The 18,898-nt window shown below is 39.6% G+C and overlaps 1 protein-coding gene across 1 annotated transcript; it reads right to left on the reverse strand.

Annotated features, from left to right (window-relative positions):
• Nucleotides 1-16,385: 16,385 nt before the first annotated feature.
• On the reverse strand, nucleotides 16,386-18,580 carry dusp12 (dual specificity phosphatase 12). The gene is made up of 6 exons (XM_030775473.1): nucleotides 17,968-18,580; nucleotides 17,765-17,878; nucleotides 17,520-17,638; nucleotides 17,206-17,293; nucleotides 16,897-17,089; nucleotides 16,386-16,790 (listed from the first exon to the last, which is right to left on the reverse strand). The coding sequence occupies exons 1-6, from the start codon at nucleotides 18,216-18,218 to the stop codon at nucleotides 16,632-16,634; spliced, it is 924 nt and encodes a 307-aa protein (XP_030631333.1). The 5' UTR covers nucleotides 18,219-18,580; the 3' UTR covers nucleotides 16,386-16,631.
• Between the last annotated feature and the right edge of the window lie 318 nt (nucleotides 18,581-18,898).

Raw genomic sequence — 18,898 nt, forward strand, 5'->3', positions numbered from 1 at the left:
CTCCGGCTGCGGGAGTACACAGGTCTAATGGGAAAATGGTAGTGATAAGAGAACAAAGTGGGGGTATCTCAATGCTGCATCTGCTGTGCCTCTCAGCTAGAGCGGACGGCAGGAAACACAAGGGACCACACAGACACACACACACACATACATCAAAGATAAGGTACAGAAATACATGTACAAGAAGGCTCATACACAAAAACTGAAGTTTGTGGTGTGTGTTTGTGCGTGGTTGTGTGTGTGTGTGTGTGCGTGTGTGTGTGTGTGTGACTTACACATGTAATAACAGGTATGTTTGAGTGATGCGTCGCAAATGTCAGAATGAATTACAAGGCAAAAAAGTTCAACTGTGCCACAATGCCGTTAGTTGTTTTGTTTTTTCACAAACACGTGCCCAGTGCAGTTTGTCAAAGCAGACAAAAAAATCCTTTCAAAGACAAAGAACTGTTATCATGACTAGGAACCAAAAAGAGCACCCAAGTAAAAAAGACGTCCTGGGCAGTATGTTCTCCAGATGGGTCACTTACAATGACAAAATCAGTTTAAGAGCTCTTCCTGTCCAACTGTACAAAGCTCTATCCCTTTTGTCTGAATTTTACATTTTACTCCTACCGTCTGGCATCGCATGCTAGCCGAATTCTTTAGGGACCCTTGAAGTGAAAGGAAACGTTTTTCAAGGCAGTGCTGCTAGGGGGGGTAGATATGACCAAGTCACGCCCTCTGGACCTTGGAGATATATCATTCTACCAAAATGAAGCTCTCCCCCTGTTACTGTCCTAGAGCTTCTGTCTTTTGCACAGCAGGTTGGAAAAGGTAGTGTGGAAACTGGAGAGATTTACTGGGCATCTCCTCCTGGCTCTGCGTACAAAGATGCTCTCCAAGCCTGTGCTTTACCAAACCTTTCATTGAGCTCTATGGGATATTTCAGCTGAAGACAAGTCAAATTGTAATCTAGGTTAAAGCTCAAAGTTCTTCCACAGGGTAACAGTTTAACAACTATATGCATTTTTTTTTCCAAATACCTGGCCCTGAAGGAAGGAACACTATTACTGTCTATTCTATTTACTGTCTAGGAAAAACAAATAAAACTAAACAGGGGGGACTAATCCACTGTATAGTGCTATTCATTATCAGTTTGCCCAAAGAGAGGTTGTCCTTCACAAAGGCAAAACTGTTCATGATTCTGCCTGTTGTGTGAGCAGATGACAACGAGGAATGAAACACTTCATTTTGCAGAAAGGATGAAAAGAGAACCCATAAATGATTTGCGACAGAGGAGAGTGGAATGCTTTCTTTCCCATATGTTAGTGAGAATTCTAGACCTGAGGCTTCTACTGCAACATTATTTCACAACAACATAACATTTTTAACATGATGCTGCTGGTGCTGTTCGACCCACCAGGATTTTGAAAAATATAACTCTCTCTTTGAAATCTTCCCTGAGGGGAACGAGTGAACGGTGGAAAACTCCCTACCTCCAGTGACTTCCTCAACCTGTCTCAGAGAGGAAACTGTCAACGTGGAGACATTAGACCATAGATTATACACTCCCTGGCCAAAAAAAAAAACCATCGCCATTTAGATTTGGAGCAATGTTATGATATGGGGTTTCTTCAAGTGGTCAGGTCTAGGCTCAGCAGCATTATGTGGTGATAAAATGAAGTCAGCTGAGTACCTGAATGTGCTGAACCACCAGGTTATCCCATCAATGCATTTTTTCTTCCCTTATGGCACAGGTATATTCCAGGATGACAATGCCAAGATTCATAGAGCTCAATTTGTGAAAGAGTGTTTCAGGGAGCATGAGGAATCATTTTCACACATGAATTGGCCACCACAGAGTCCTGACCTCAAACCCATTGAAAATCTTTGGGATATGCTGGAGAAGACTTTACGGAGTGGTTAGACTCTCCTGTCATCAACAAGGTCTCGGCCAAAAATTAATGTTGTGACATTGCATAAGGTTCTCGAAACAATGCCACAGTGAATGTGCACCATTATCAAAGCTAAAGGTGGTCCAACACAATATTAGAGTGTGCAACTTTTTTTTGGCCAGGCAGTGTAGTACACTCTAAGTCTCTGGGATATGTTTTTTTTTTTCATGGTCCTTCAAAGTTTTTTCCAAGTTCACAGTTACTGTTTCTTAACACACTTTTGTAGCATTGAATAATACACACACTTATAATAAATAGTGCATACATATTCATAGCTGGCCACTCATCATTTGTGTGGCTGTTTAGAATACTCACAATCTGTGAGACAGCTAGATGCATTACCATGATGTCATTGGAAAGTTCAACTAAGTCATTGTTAGTATGTCTTCCTGCACGCTTTTAAATAATTTATAAGAACTCCTGAAAGTGTATAGCACAGAAATTTAAATATTTAACCCTGAACCCCTGAAAGCAAAGAGCACAAATGTTTAAACATTGTCTAGACCTATTTCATTACCCTCTATCTCTCTTGATCCCTTTCCCTTTTACAAATTTATGCACTCACAAAATAATCACATCTCTACCATCAAGGACAACTGGATCACTCACTAAAAGATCAAATACACTATATGAGTCAACACGAAAATCAGACAAACAAGATGTTTGGTCAAACGGAGTCCTTCCCTGTGGAAGTTACTTTTGTCAACAAAGTGACGTCATCTGTTCAAATGTATGCTTACAGACGAGACAGACAGTGACCCAGTGACCACATAACTGCTTCTAACAGGGTAGTTTACTCCTCAGTGACAACTTGATTACATTCAGCAGACGTAGAATGCTGTCCTCACGTGCCCCAAGCACCCAAGACACCAGGACTATAAAAACAGCACCTTGGACACTAAAAAAAGAATCCTGGACCAATGTTGTAAAGACGAAGAAGACAAATTCACAAAAAAAACCCCTCTGAAATAGGGCAAAAAAGGCAACAGTTATTGATGGTACACAACAACAATTGTTGATGTCTTGACTATGTGACATTAAACCCTGACTCAGCATAATAATGTACCATGTCTGGAAACATATGCTTGAAGACTGTATCTCTTACCATTACAGGTTCGGGTTGGTGTTGATCACTTGTGTTTGATCCGGTCTGTGTTTCGTGACGAGAAACCCATCCGCGTAGGCTATTTGTGAGACTATATGTATAAAACAAAGCACAGCACAGAAAGATATTGTGAATTTGGAAAGGCATTTGGTAAAACAAAAGCACACCTGTATCCTTTATCATCAAAGCCAGAAAAATAAAAAGGAAGCCAGTTAGAATCCATAGCATTTCAATTATCATTTAAAATCAAATTTACCTGAAATACAATCAGACACTTTTCCAATATATTCTGGTACTGCTTATGTATCAAATGTGCTTTTCCAGAATCATTACAACATTTTTTCATGTTGTATTTCACAGAGATTTCCAGAGTGGACTGAATGACTACGGCCATACTGTGGTAGAATAAGTGAAGAGGTCTATTAGTGCTAACCGAATGAACTTGATTCTGCTGAATACAGGCTGGCACGGTGGTGGGAGTCCAAACACAAGAGGCTCCTTCTTCACTACCATGAGGGTTTGCTCTTTCAGGCTGAAGTCCTCCCAGCTAAAACACAGACAGTGAAAGACCGCTTTGTTTACTCCAAGCCTACACATAGCCTACATGAAAAGAACGTCATCCCTCTGAACCAAAAAATATCTAAACTGTCCATTTTTACCATTGACAATGGGACAATGATGAATGTGAGCTTATTCTTTATGACTTGTACCTTAACGTAAGATGAGAAAGGCAAGGACGCAGACAGGGCAGAGGATCTGTTTGATGAACATTTCAGACTTTTGGGATTCAAAAGTGTTTTGTTAACAGGGAATCTAACCTTGTAGTAGCAGTATATCTGACTGAACAGTAGTAATACATAATTGATAAAGAGAAAAAATTTATAAAGAGAAAAAAATGCCAAAATGACCATCAAATTTCAATCTGTCATCACTGGAAGTGCATTTCAGAAAGTGGATATGTGACTGTGACTTAAGTAATCTTTGCTCTGGCGATGAGGAGATGAGGCCTGCCAGAGTATGGAGGTGCTGTCATAACTCACAGAGAGACTCAGTAGAGAGCTTGTGCACCGTTACATAAGCTCCCTACTTTCCTCTTAATGCATTCAGCACACTCCCCAAGCTCAACCACACACACTCACACACACCGGCAAACCATATTACAATCATCATATTTCATAGTGATGATGACCAAAGACCGTGCCAACAATTATTTTGGAAATTCAGCAAATGTCTCAACGTTAGGGAATTTGACGCAAAAAAAAGTGGTTTAATGAGGGTCTGTTTTCTTTAAAAAGAAAACCGTAGGCGAGAGAGCCTATAAATCCACATTTATGGTTTGAAACAAAATAATTTGGTCTCCAAATATGCTTTGTTTTCACCAAACATTCTCTGTCTTTATGTTGTGTCAGGCCATAAAAATCAATAGAGCCAGTATTAAGTTCATGTTGGGAATCTGTTGACTTGTGGGACTTGTATTGTTTAATTACCTGTCCACTGAGGGGGACTGGATGCCATCAGGTGTTCCCTGGTCTGCTGCACTAAGGTCAAAGGGGGTGAAACCCAGCAGATGTCTGCTGTTCCACACAGTATCACCTGGCTGTCTGAAGCTGGAGTCTCCAGCCCACCTAATGAAGGATACAACAGGTTACACAACAAGGTTCATAGTTCAATAAAAATAACAAACTTGTCCAGTCACACATACACATTAGTCAACGTGAATTAGTTCCAGAAAGGTGACTATCGGCTTTTGCAATTAAACAGATAGAGGATTAGCTATATTTAAGCTGAGTGGTATTTATCCTAAATAAATACCACGTATAACCAAAAAAGAAATTTGAAAACATATAAACAGAATCTAAGACAGAGACAACAGCTTCAGGGATAGCTGTAGAAAACAGGAGAAACAGTTTCAGTCTGGTGGGGAATAACAGTCAGTCTGGCTGCAGAATAACAGAAGCCCAAGTTCCACCTGGCTTCAGTCTGGGTGATTACAGCAGTCCATTGTGCAGCTCAGAGTTAAGAACATCCGCTTTAAACTGCCAGGACGCTCACAACGAGAACAAACCAAGGCAAGTCAAACAGCAGACCCCCCGCTTTGAAATAATTATATCCTTTTTTTTTTCCCATGTGACAAACGTACTGAACAAAAACCCTAAAAATGAAGGTAAACTCTGCAGGATCTTGTTAATACACAAATACTTGGCAATGGTCAGTGAGAGCAAACAAAAGAGTCAACCACCCATTCCCACAGGCAGTGGAGAAGATTTACAGTACATTCAGCTCTTCTTCAAAGTTTATTTTAAAAAGGCTGTTCATGAATTGTAATAGATGTGGCCACTTGGACTTAACAGAACACATTTGGTTTAAAAATAAGTGCAATATTTCTCTCAGAGACAGCGGCTAAGGTACCCTCGGTGTTCCGGCTTCTGAGAAGTCTGAGCGCATGGAAAAGTCCAAAAAGACCTTCATTCCTGTAGCCAACTTTCCAAAGCATCTATCAAAAAAAAATCAGCCTGGACAAAGCAGAGTTTTCCATGGCATTTTGAGAAGAACAGAAGAAGGTAAAAAAAAAGAAAAGAAAGAAAGAAAACTGAACTTAATACAAACAGTGTGTTGGAGTAGCAATGATTTCATGTGTGGCCGGTGTAGAATCTAGTCCAATTGATTTCACTTTGATGAGTCATTCCATCACTCAAATGACTACAAGTGAGGAAAATTTTCACCTGTCTAAAAAATAACTGATGTAAAATGACTCAGTGACTTTAGTCCTTAGATGTGGTCAGCTTGTCATACAGAGGCATGATGAAAACCATGAGAACATTCTAAACCTGTCCAAAACCTGATTTTACACTATCTCCGTGAATTATGAAGTTCTGAGATCTTTGTGTGGGAGAGGAAAAAAGCTCTTAAAAGAGCGAAATTCAAACTATTCACATGTGTATGCTCCTCAAGCACTGCTCTACATTTGATACTGAATGCTCATCGTGACAGACAAGTAACAGTGTAATCAAAACCACACACACAAATCACAGTCAGAGTTTATAAGACTCCATGTGGCAGCATGAGTAGTAGATCTTGCCCACTGATTACAGGGCACCTTTCTAAATGGGAGTGTTTGGCTTATGTGATGTGACATTGAGCTTGGCAGCTGTCCTCTTTACCAACACTCTTTACACCCTTGCCATCCTTACCTCACTGGGCCAATGTTAAACACAACAACGACCAGGACCACCAAGAGGCACACTCCACGCCTTTTAGGCACCATCTTTCTCAGATCTGCGTTCTTGTAGAAGTGAAAAAAAGATGAAAATATTCATAAACACAAATGAACTCTCAATGTCACAAACTTTCCACTGTGGCGTCCATGGTTAATTTTTGAGAGGGCTCGCACAAAAAAAAAAAGCCTATAGCTGGATGCACAGCCATTAGCCTGGTATGTGATAACATTTTTGCAAATGTCAAAGTACAGTGCAATTAAGTTCTCGGCATTCAAAGGAAGTTAAAATTAGCCACAAAGCATGTTGGCACATGGTTAAAAGATATAGCCATAGCTTTTACTAAACATCTGGCAAACATATGGATTCAGGAGTTACTTAAATCACTTCTCAACATCTTTCTAAACATGTGGATAGCCGTACCCCCTTTTCAGTCCGTTTGCTTTTACCTTACCTTGGATAAACTCACTAAAGAAAGTTAGCATTGCCTCAGCCTGACATCAAAAACTAACACACCACAAACTGAGCCACGGACCTTCTCCTACCTCACTCATTAGTCCAGCCATCTCTGCACGCATAGAGCCATTCTCAGAGCGCAGTCTCTGGTTCTCATGCTGCGTCATCTGTAGCCGGGCCTCCAGTGTCAGCAGATACTTCTTCCTCTTCATTAGGGACAAAGTCAATAACTGACCATCCTTCATCATCTGAAGAGGCTGGTTCTTCTCAGGTTTAGGAGAGGAAAACATAGCGAAATATAGTGACATTTATGGTCATAAAGAAAGATATTCAGTGTATGACAAGAGTGAAGAAAAGATGAGATTTAGCTAATTAATGGCTAATTAAGCTGGAATGGTGAGAGGAGCCAGGTTACTTGTGGTCTTACTAGTTTAGACTGATGGGGCGCTATAGAGTTAGAAAAATAACATAGCTTGGTTTAGCAGTCTAACTAGTTAAATCTAGGTTTTGATTCACTAATATCTTGCTCTGCTTTGATGTCTGCCAAATGTTGCACCATATTTACGAATTGCTTGAAGACTGGCTAATGTAATTCTACAAAGTCAAAAGCACTAATACTTCATTGAAAAGGAATACAATTAGTACACAGACAACACAAGAAAAGCTTCCAAAGGCCATGTTTGTAATCACTATATAAAAACAAATACACCACACACACTGGGTTACTATATTTCACTAAACCGCCTTAATTTTGAGGCCAAAAATATCTGTACTCTCTGTAAAGACTTTTGACATTCCTCTAGTACTGAGATAAATGGCAACGAAAAAACATTGCCCAAAATAAGCAAGCACAGCATTCACTAAAAATTCTACTGTGCAGCTTTGCCCCTCATTATGATTGGGGTGCAGGGTTTGTAATTTCTCTGTGCGGGAATCAACTTTTGTTTTGAGACATACAGATGATCATACTAATCATTTACGTAACACTTCATCTCCTAGTGAATACCACACCTAACCACACAAGCCCCTTAATGCCCAATGAGTCTGTCAACTATTCCAGTAACCCTGGCATGATCTAGCACCTTGTCAGCAGCACATTCAATCAAACAGGTGCAGCAGTGAAAGTGGAAAAATTTATACAGACTCATCAAACATAAGCTAATGAGAGCAGCCGGCAGAAAAAGCAGAGTATGTATTTCCTCACTCGAAACAAAATTTTCCACTGGAACGTTGAACAGTGAGAAACAACCTGACACGACTAAAAAATGAAATCATTTAGAAATGCGCTGAATTATTTAACTGGTTATGTTCCCTGTATATCTGAGGTGAGGTGAGGTTACGAGTAATTTAAGACAAACAGGAGAGGAGAGGAGAGGAGAGGAGAGGAGAGGAGAGGAGAGGAGAGGAGAGGAGAGGAGAGGAGAGGAGAGGAGAGAATAATTTGTCTGATATTTGTCATCCTCATACAAAATATATATATATATATATATATATATATATATATATATATATATATATATAGATAGATGTACTTTAAATTGTGGGAGTTCTATTTAGCTAAATGGTTGTCCTCCTTTGCCCCCTTTTTTCACTGAGAGAAAGCCACAGAGGAATCTCATTGAAACTTTTAACTCTCCACAGTACTCTACATCAACCTATATCTGAGGCACGATTTCTCTGGTTGTCTAATAGCTTTGGCCTTAAAACAATCCGAGTTCCAACCACACTGTTTTATTTGGTTTCCTAAGAAACCTTTTCAATTCTGGGAGCACAGCCATCTGTGAGGTCCTGACAGAAAAAGAAAAAATTCTTAATGTGGAATAGAGCATTGATATGAGTCCTCAGAATGGAAAGGAGGTAGTTTAAACTTCCGTGACCAGCAGAACTCATTCCACTCCAGAGAGTTGAATTTTAGACAGAGTCAGCAATCTCACACTCAGATAATCCTCACATGAACTTGAAAGTCTGGCACCACTGAAGTTAATATGAGACAAAGAGCTTCACGGTTTCCAAATCTTGATTACTTTGCTATTGCTGATCAGAGAATGTCTGGCTCTGTTATTGTTTGTGACTGTTCATAGAAAGAGGTTAGAAAAACAAACAAACAGACTCCTGAGAACACGGGGGGCTGGCAGAGTGAACACAGAAATCCCTCAGATTTTATACTCATTTAACTGATTCAAATACTGACAAGATGCAAAGACGGGTTCCTGCCAACTGATATCTTTAGATCATCCAACAAAAAATGAAGAGTATCTAGAATTAGACACAATAATGTCACTATTACTCTTTCATCACTGCATACTGATATGGACAGAATCACAGTCATAACATCGTTTGAAAGGCCATTTTCTGTATTCTCTATTCTCTGTTCTGTATTTCTCTATTTGAGATTGTACATCTTCTATGTTTGCACAGAGCCTCACTTCAAATTTCATTCGTACAGTAAAGCTTTGTACTATTACCACTTTTGCATCATCAAAGACCAGAGTAAAAACTTATCTAAAACGAATTAAATCATAATCAACAAACAATCAGCAGAAAGCACCCCTTTTCTGCTTTTAAAACTGCGAATTCCCAAGACAAACCAGGCACACAGATTTAAAGATGTGCCCACTGCCATAAAATGCTTCAGGAGCAAAGAGTCTCTTACAGACCGCATCCCCCTTCCACACAAACAGTCACACTATTCTTAGTTCATGAATTCAGTCAGCAAAATATGCGCTCAGCTTGCTGAAACTTTTAACTTTTAACATTTTGATATGAAAACTGAATACATCGAAAATAAAATGTAATAAATGTAGTTCAAGATATCTCTTCCTGGATGCAGGCTTTACTTTTTTCACATGTTTCTGTCTGAGGTTTTGTATTATCAAATACACAAACACTCCAGCAGACAAGATAGACCTTTTAATTCCCTAAGAGTTCTCTAGTTTGAGTAAGTAAGACATTGTTTAATTGTTCTCCAGAGACAAAGTTTGCAACTGAAATCTGTTTACCCATTAATAAAAATTAAAAGGAGTTGTCTTCAGATACCTGTATGGATTCTCTTTCAAAGATCAAAGGTTAAAATGAATCCATCAGCCCTAGGAGACATTGGTCTCCTGCGATTTCAAGAACAGGGGATAACATCCTGGCTCCTGCTGACATTTGACCTTTCTTACAAATGGACATTAATGCTTAGACCTAACTGACTACAGAAACACAAACTGAAGTCCTAATTAGTCCTAAACAAAAGTGTCTTGCCCCAAGTAACTTCATGACAATAATGCGAAAGCTCTGATGAATCACAGCATTTCAAGGTGAAGTACAGCATTCCCTCGTAATATACCATAAGTAACACTGACTGTTCAATGCACCTTATCTTAAACAAGCTTAAGCTTTTGTTGTTGTTGTTGCTGTTGTTGTTGTTGTTGTTGTTGTTTCTCTTTATGACAGACAGTTATGTAAATGAAATGGAAAATGTGAAAATCTGAGCTTAAACAAGTTTGTTGTTCACTGTTCTTCAAAGAGTAATTTAATGTAAAACGAGATGGGATCTGCAAACCCTAAGCAGTCATATTCATCCCTTTGGAAAAAGATTGAGCAATCATTACCAAGACACCATGTGGTGTCTCATTCAAAAGGGATGTTTAGAAATGTGGCAGTAAGTATCTATATCTCTGAAATCAATTACAATGAAAAGAAAGGCAGTAAAAAACACTATGTTTTTATGTGGTTTCAAAACAGAATGGCTTCAGTTTAAAGCTGAATAAAGCATTGACTGTTGGCATCCTTAAGAAGTGAAAAGTGCTGTGCATTTGTGTGTGAGTTATCTGTATAAATATGTCTCTCTAGCCTAAACCATTACCTTTCTGCACGACTTAGCGCAGATCCAGTGACAGATAACGTACACAAACAGCCAAAAGGAGATCATTCATTCAAATAACACATTCACAATCGGTAGATTTTTATAGAAAGAAGCATTATGTGAAACTACTGAGCAAACAAAACAGCTCTTTTCTCTTTTTCCTCTCACTTCCTTTGGTTCACTTACATTAGAACAGTATTGGAACAAAACCATGTGTCTGGTAAACATTTATATAAAACAGTGTTTTATGATGCAGTATTTCTGTGAGTCCTGACAATTCCTAACTTCTGGCTGCCAGGTCTTGGTTCTACCAGTTTAAATATGAACTTTCTGCTTTATTTCCACGTGTGAAAACTAAATAAAATATGCACAACCGATGTGAGTTAGACATTAGATTTATGACACTGTAAAATGTGCAATATAAATAGAACTGAACTCAGTCGCTATCACTGTGTATGGCCTCACATGGCCTCACACCACTGTGAGTGTCCATTCACGGAGCCTTCAGTATGAGGAGTGCAACAGAAGCTCGGCTGCTTTCTTTTTTATTAATGTGTGGCATGTCTCCATTTCCATTGCATATATTAGGCTGGAAGTTGTGAAAATTACATGTATTTAAGTCTTCTTGCTGGCGGCTTGCTTGGATTTCCCCAGAATTTTCTGTGCTAATTTCTCAGTTGCTCTGTGTGTATATTCTAAAGCCCAGGTGTTCAACATATGCGTAGACCCAGTCTGGAGCACTTTAGCTCTGCTCCCTCCAAAAGCACACACACACACACACACATACATGCTGCACACGCACACACACACACACACACACACATACATACTGCACACACACACACACACACATACATACTGCACACACACACACACACACACACACACGCACACCCCTTGCCCAGTAGCTTTCAGTGTCAGAATGTTTTGCCACATTTTCAGTGTTGAATGCTGTAGAGGTGATCTGAATCAGAGCCCCTCGGTGGCTCAAAGGTAAAAACACTGCTCGTCTGCCAAGAGACTTCAGAGGTGTTTCTGTGGGGCTCTTGAGAGGGGAGCAGTGTCTCGCCCTCTTGTTTAAGTCTTTGGAAAAGGGGCCTTAGGGCTTTTTCCCTAAGGAGCGTAACTTCCTCTTACATTTCACACCACCGCATGCCTTGTCACGCACTTCCTCCCTGTACCCTGTATGTGAACCCCAGACAAAAACTGCTGAAAAGACAGCAAGAGAAAATTGCTGTTTCCAGAATACAACAGGTAGGTCTTGACGTACCTCTGGGTGAGATGTGATTTTGGGAGATGATGCTGTAACCATGGGATGTTTGGAAGATGGAGATGTGCTGGTTCCTTGTGTAACCTGATGGCCTTGTAACGAGCCTGTGGTGGTAAACACAGTATTTGGTAGGGAGGTGAGAACTGGTGTTGGTGGTGTGGAATTGGATTTAAATGACTGCTTCCTGTAACTATCTAGGAAGAAAAAGAGAGACTTTACTGAGAAAGACAACAACACTATCTCAAAATTTCAACATACTCCATTACAATGTTCGAGGACCACACTGGACAAGCGCAGGCAACACACTGATTGGATCAGTGGGTTTCAATGCTATAAGACAGTGTTTAATTATGCTCAGTCCAAAAGATTCTCGTCAAAATTAATCATGATTCCATTTGTCTTGTTAGATAACAACAGTTGAATAAGGGTTCATTCTATTCTGTATTATCGTACAAACAATAAAGTCAAAATAAAAGTTAACTTGCTAATCACCGCAGTCACTTTTGTTTGTGTTTTCTGCTCCGCACAAATAGATGGTTAGGACTTATATCAGCGCTTTGCATTGATTCAAACTACTTTATTAGACTGTGAATTTTTGCTACACGTCTGTGGCTGAATAATGTTTGAGCTTGCATGGCGAACCTTGAGCCTGTTTCATCTCAGGTGACCAGGGAGGCAACGGCTTCTCAGCATAGGACCAGTTCAGTTCAGAAATGCGACAATGTCCTGGTAAGGTAATGCCAGTTTTACAGTTACAGTCACTAGGGTGTCAAAGTTCTAGAATTTTCTTACGTGGCCAACTTGATGATAAAAAATGTTCTTCTTGCATATATTGTGCTCTTCCCCAAAAGTATGAAAACTCTATTTGTTTTTTGTGGTTCAATAAGAGAGTGAGGAGCAAAGTCTTGGAACAGAATTCTGACACCTGCCATGGAAATGTCCGGGTCTGTTTACAGCAGAGGGCAAAGAATCATGGCCCAGTCTCTGTGCACTAGTCCAAACTAGTCTGGAGTGACAGTTCCCTAGAGTAAGGAACATACTCACACAGATACATCTCATCAAATATTGTTTTTAGGAGGATTACATAAAACTCTGCATGTGCTCATTTGTGTATATTTTACTCATAACTGCTTGTGAATCCATACAGTCACAGATATTATTGGGAGGCTTTCACTTTGACATCAGTATTTGTTGTTTAAAAAAAATTACATGACTGGCTAAGAAAGAGAGAGATGTGGTGTGTTTAATTTGTCTCACCTCATTTGCTCCGTTCAACACTTTCCCTAATTAAAGATACATGTCATCTGACTATTGAACTGAGTCTGTTGTTTGTTGTTCGTACTGGAGTGGAGTCACTTCAACACTTTTGGTCACGTCAAAACCTCCCATATCTCACACTACAACCACGTACACGGGTCAGCATCCATACAATATCAAGAACCAGCAATTTGGAACCAGCTCACATTAGGGGGCTCTTACAATAATCACATTAATTACATTCATACTGCAACTGTTCCTACCATAGTAATAATTCTTTGTGAAAATGATTGTGCTCTTGGTATATTATATGAAGTAATACATCAAGCAGATAATGGTTATGTTCTGGATAAATTCCACTACAGTATTGTATATTACAGGCAATGGCGAAAATGTTGAAGTCACTGCCCTAATTTTCATTAAAAATACACATTTAATAATCATGTCAAAAAATGTACATGTCAAGGTGATACATCTAGAGCACACTAAGGCTATGTCAAAATAACAATGCACAACAACCCTGCGCCACTGAAACACCACAGCTGCGACTGGCGACCTGTCTGGGGTGTGTCCCCATCTTTCGCCCAATGAATGTTGAGATGCTCCAGCACCCCCTGTGGCCCTAATTTGGATAAACGGCTCAGATAAGGAGTGTGAGAGAGAGTGAAACGCCCCAGGTCACAATTTCAAACGTTAGCAGCAGCATAACATAGAAAATTACGCTCTGATCATCCATGTCGAAACAATCCTTTCATCACGTTCAGATAAAGTGATTTCAGCGGATGAAAATGGTAGATTACTGTGAGTTTTATCACATTCAGATAAAGTGATTTCAGTGGATGAAAATGGTAGATTACTGTGAGTTTTATTAGTTCAGTGACTTCTCACTGCTGAGAGAGGATGTTCCTCTATGCCCCAAATAAATGTTATATAGTTCACTATGCACTTTACATACACTGCTGAGATTTAAAGAGTAATCATAAAATATCCTTGTCAAAACATACAGACGTGTCAATATTTTCTTATCTTATACTTGAAAATCATGGAACTGAAAGGACTCTTTGTGGAGGAGAGAAGAATTAGTGATATACTGACACCCTCTGGTTGAGTAATGTTAGTGAAGCCTCACACTCAAAACACCAGTACATTTCAGTCACACAGTAGGCTCCTCCTTATAAGAGGTAGGCTTCACATTTAAATAGACATTTTTGCCTTCTTACCACTAGTTAAAACACAGTGCTGGTCCGGTGGTGGTGGTGAAGCAGGTTTTGCCAGCGCAGATTGACTGGACTGGAGCATCATGGTGTTTGCTTTAGGTGAAGAACTGATTAAGGTGGGGACTATTCTCACTTGTTTAGGCTGAAAATAGACAGGCTCCGCCAGATGAAGGACATGCATCAGGGGCTATGCTGGTCTGGCAGTGAAGGTAAATTAAAAGAAAGAGCCAATGCATAATAAGATCATTTGAAAAATTAAGGCATTCTGTCTCCTGTAAGTGTCCAGAATTGCTAAATACTTTCATGTGTTGGTTTTATGTACTAATTATATCTTATATGTGAAGTCATTTGTATTAAGTATTTTGTAAACAGAATATCATCAGTTCTCATCATTGTCATTTTTATATTGTATTTCTACCTTTCTGTGTAGCCTCTATAGATTTTCCTCTTTAATGTGATCTCTGTCTGTTGCAGTGTCTCATCCTGCAGACACACATTTAAATGTTCATTAAAAATGTGTGAATCAATGAAAAGCAGCAGTGTAACCAGGCATTATGAGAACAATGACACAAGCAACATATAAGGATCATTTTGAGAGCTCAAACCCTGAACACAACAATTCAGACAGTTTACTGCTACACAGAAAGTGTGGTGAAAGTAATGGCTATGTGTATGTGGGTTGAACTGAAGTGTGAGCTGGCCACGGAGGACACAGAAAAACTGAGCTGGAAAACACAGTCCATGCTGGTTAGAAAGATTTTCGGTAGCACTCGAAATGTTTGTTTACTTAATTCTAAGTTTAAAAACACCTTTTCTTCTATTTATTAGCGCACGCTAACTTGAAGGTTTTATCCAAAATGTTTAGAATCTGTTAACATCAATCTGTTAAATATATGGATAGGACACAGTGCGTTATAAAATATTTCTGTACAGCACAAAAAAAATGCACCTCACTCTACTCTGGAAAAGTTTCAAAAATGATAAACTGATCTAGTGCTTTCTGTCTGAGGGACTTACATAACAGGTGTTGTTCTTCTCAGGCAGCAGAATCTGAGTGAAGTGCTGAACAGACTCTGAGTTAGTGGAGACTGCTTCATCTGCGCTTTTGTCCCTACACTTAATGCAATCCCATCATGCCAAGTACACGTCAGAAACTGTAGTAGGTGCGTTGCCCACCGGAAAGGTGGCTTTACATAAAATTTGTTTTCCAAATTTAGCCCTGATAAGACCCAACTGCCACCTACCAAGGACAGTGCTGAGTCAAGATATTGGATTGACACGTTTGTGGATTTTTGATCATGTGGACAGTTTCATTTCATTGAAATGACTGGCTTTTTGAGTGAGATCATTCCAACAGTCAAGATTTTAAAGATAGTAAGTTCTTGAGAAAAAAATATCAGAATAAAATTTATTTTTGCCATTTTCAAGATCCCTCACAAGACTTGTCCTGCTGTACATTTTTAGACAGTTCTTGTTTGGTATGGATAAAGATGAATTAATAAATTGTACAGAAATTCATGTATATCTCTGAAGCCTTTAAGCTCCTCAGAGACGTGTCTGTGATATTCCTCTGATAGTTACTCCCTCAAAGAAAATGCCTTTGGAAATTCATCAAACCAAATCATTCATTTGGGGAACCATACTCCCACAATCCGCATATCTTTTTGGCTAGTTTAAAATCTGCCTTCTTCACCTGTTTTTAATCTCTCACATTAACTGCAGTTTTACAGAAGCCACTAGGTGGCAGTGCATATTCCAATGGGTTCTGCAGTGCCTCACTCCCAGCTCTACAAGCCAAACAGTCTCTATATTTTCATTAATACCCAACACTGTTACACCTATTTAAAGAAGCCAGGGGTTCAGTAATTAGTGGATCAGTTGAATCGAATGTGATAGTGCAGTGTTAGAGAAAAAATATATTGTACTGTGGGACACAGGCCTGGAGTTGAAGAACACTATAGACTAGACTACAGACACCAAGATTTCAGAGGTTTCTGTTACACCAACATACACACTGGCACAAATATCAGTCAGTTATATGGACAATGCTTCATTTTTAATAATATACATACATACCACAATACACTGTGACAGCACGGAAAAATTGCATATCTACCTCATATTTCCACGAAGGCAGACCATTATAAACAAATTTCTCTTCCACAAAGCTCTCTCTGAGAACACGTAATTTATCAACACAAAAAGAAACAACTACCTCTTTGAAAACTGCTTGGATAGAGATACCTTGATTTAAGGCAACTTTGTGTCTCAGCATTTGTGATATAACTTTGTAAGTCAAATTTTCATAGAAATCCTGAACCCTATTGTCAGTCTGTTGATTTCAGTGCAGATATACTGATGTGTTTGATCTCATCCACTCTGTTCTTGTGCATCTGGAACGCTGGCGTCACCCATCGTCCACAAGAGCACTGTTCACCATACCAGTTAAACGAGCCCAGCTTGGAACTGCACTTTGGACACAGGAGCTGCCACACAAAATTAGGATTTTCATTTGAAATGCCAGGGAAACAGTTCATACACACACTGCACTCTTGTACACCTGCGTCTCATATGACAAGATGGCTATTCTACCTGTCCATCCATTACACCAAGCAGCGCCTCTTCCATCCACTGCACCGGTTCTATGAAGTAGGATGTGCATTGTGTCTGACCATCCTTATCAGAGGCATGGGGTACTACACCACTGGTTTTTTTATGAGCGAAGGCAGTTGGCCCGCTACCAACGCTGTGACTGAGAATGCTGGAATGCCGGAAGAGAGTGCGTCTGTGGTAGAGGACAGAATTATGCAGGATTTACTTTGCTTTTTCTGGAACATTCTCCACAAAGGGGTCTGATACAACAGAGTTAAAAAGTTAAATTCAGTTTGTTTGTTTTTTTACCGGCACTTTCGGCATCGGTAAACTGCTTCAGAATTCTGGGTTTGTGCAGGATCAGCAGCAAATACTTCTTTTGGCATATTTTGAAGCTCTGAAACAGAAACATAGACTGTTACTGCTGCTGGTGATTTAAACACAGGATGTTTGTTTCTTGAGGAGCAAGATAGCAAAAAACAGGTAAGCAAAAGAATGCACAGAGTTAAGACTTTGCAATATAAAATATGTAACGTAAACATGGGGTTTTTCAAAGAGTATGCTACAATACATAGTTCAATCAAGGAAAAGGTAAGTGAGGAAAAGATATAACAAAAAAATACCTGGGTATTTTTCGGTTATTTTTTTGAGCCTAAACTGCTTGTAAAGTGGACTTGAGGTATCCAACTCACAGTTCATTGATTCATATAATGACAACTGGTCCAGAAACTCCTCATTCATTCTGAAAATATTTCAGTATTTTGTGAGTGGTTTAAAGAGTTTTGGAAATACAGTTGTAGCTAATATCATGTGACAACACTTAAAGAGAACCCTTTTTCTGACGTAATCGCGTATTAAACTGACTTACTTCACGTCAGGCTTAATTTGCTGAAGTTTCTTGTACGCATCTTGCAGGCTCATTTTCTGTGTTTTCATTAGGTATGCAGTCACCACGGCTGCACTCCGACTTTGACCTACGTGACTATGGGGGGGTGACAAAGTGAGTACACATGGTTATCAGATAAAATTGTCTCACTATGGGTCATGATCGCTGAGAAGTACAAAACATACCAATGAACGAGGACAGAGGACTGAGGTGTTCTGACAGCGTCATAGATAAAGCGAACACATCCGTCAAAATGACTGAGAAGATCCGTAGACGACTCGTCCAGGGCACGCACAAATTTAGTCTGAAATCCCTGTAATACTGGTTCTTCGGAGTCAACAGTAAGGATGTGAGTTATACCCGTGTTGACCAAGGTTTTCGGGTCCTTCAGATCGCAGACACCTCCTATGTAGAGCCCAGTTTCAACTGCAATCATGTTTTCATCAGGCACAGGCCAGATTCCCCGGTGAGAAGATCTAAAGTACTTCAATTTGATTGAACTCCTATCTGACTCTGATAGCGCTAACGGAAGCCAAAGGCAACGTTTACTCTGAGAGACTGGAAAGCAGACAACGCTCAACGACCTGATGGTTAGAATGGCAGTCAAGATAATAAATGACAAAAGCTTTTCCTAAGACAGACATGTACAACAAGGGTTTGCCATTTGCAAAGGCAAGCTTACTTTGCACCGCAACGAGAGCGTTCCACAACTTACAGTTAGTATCAACGTTTTAAACTAGACAAAAATGCATTAATATCCATTAACAACTACATTATTCGTAGATGTGGATTTCGAAACACTATCGTGTCGCGTGTTGCCTGGCTCCTTCTTCGTCCTGCAATAAAATAAAGCCGATCGGAGGAGTATGCAATCAAATATTTAGTTCCGACGCCATGCGTTCCAAGCTGGTGCTTTTGTCACTAGATGGCAGCAAAGGCGCTTGTAAAGTATTGTGTCTAATCACATTGATAAAAATGATCAAGTGGATGAGTAAAGTTAGCGGATTTTATGTTAAACAAACAGCCAAAACGCATCATGCAACCTAGTAAATTGGATCACAGTTGGGACACAAAAAGATGCAGGCTTTTAAGGCTTTTATTGAAACAGTCAGAAAA

This window comes from Chanos chanos, chromosome 5, assembly GCF_902362185.1.
Source record: "Chanos chanos chromosome 5, fChaCha1.1, whole genome shotgun sequence".
Classification (NCBI taxonomy): Eukaryota; Metazoa; Chordata; class Actinopteri; order Gonorynchiformes; family Chanidae; genus Chanos; species Chanos chanos.

Excerpts from the sequence above, each read along its gene's own strand:
- dusp12 (XM_030775473.1), bottom strand. The coding sequence starts at position 18,218 with ATGATTGCAGTTGAAACTGGGCTCTACATAGGAGGTGTCTGCGATCTG. Across the intron at positions 17,639-17,764 it reads CAAATTAAGCCTGACGTGAA|AATGAATGAGGAGTTTCTGG; the intron begins GTAAGTCAGTTT and ends AAATATTTTCAG. Across the intron at positions 17,294-17,519 it reads AATAACCGAAAAATACCCAG|AGCTTCAAAATATGCCAAAA; the intron begins GTATTTTTTTGT and ends TTTCTGTTTCAG.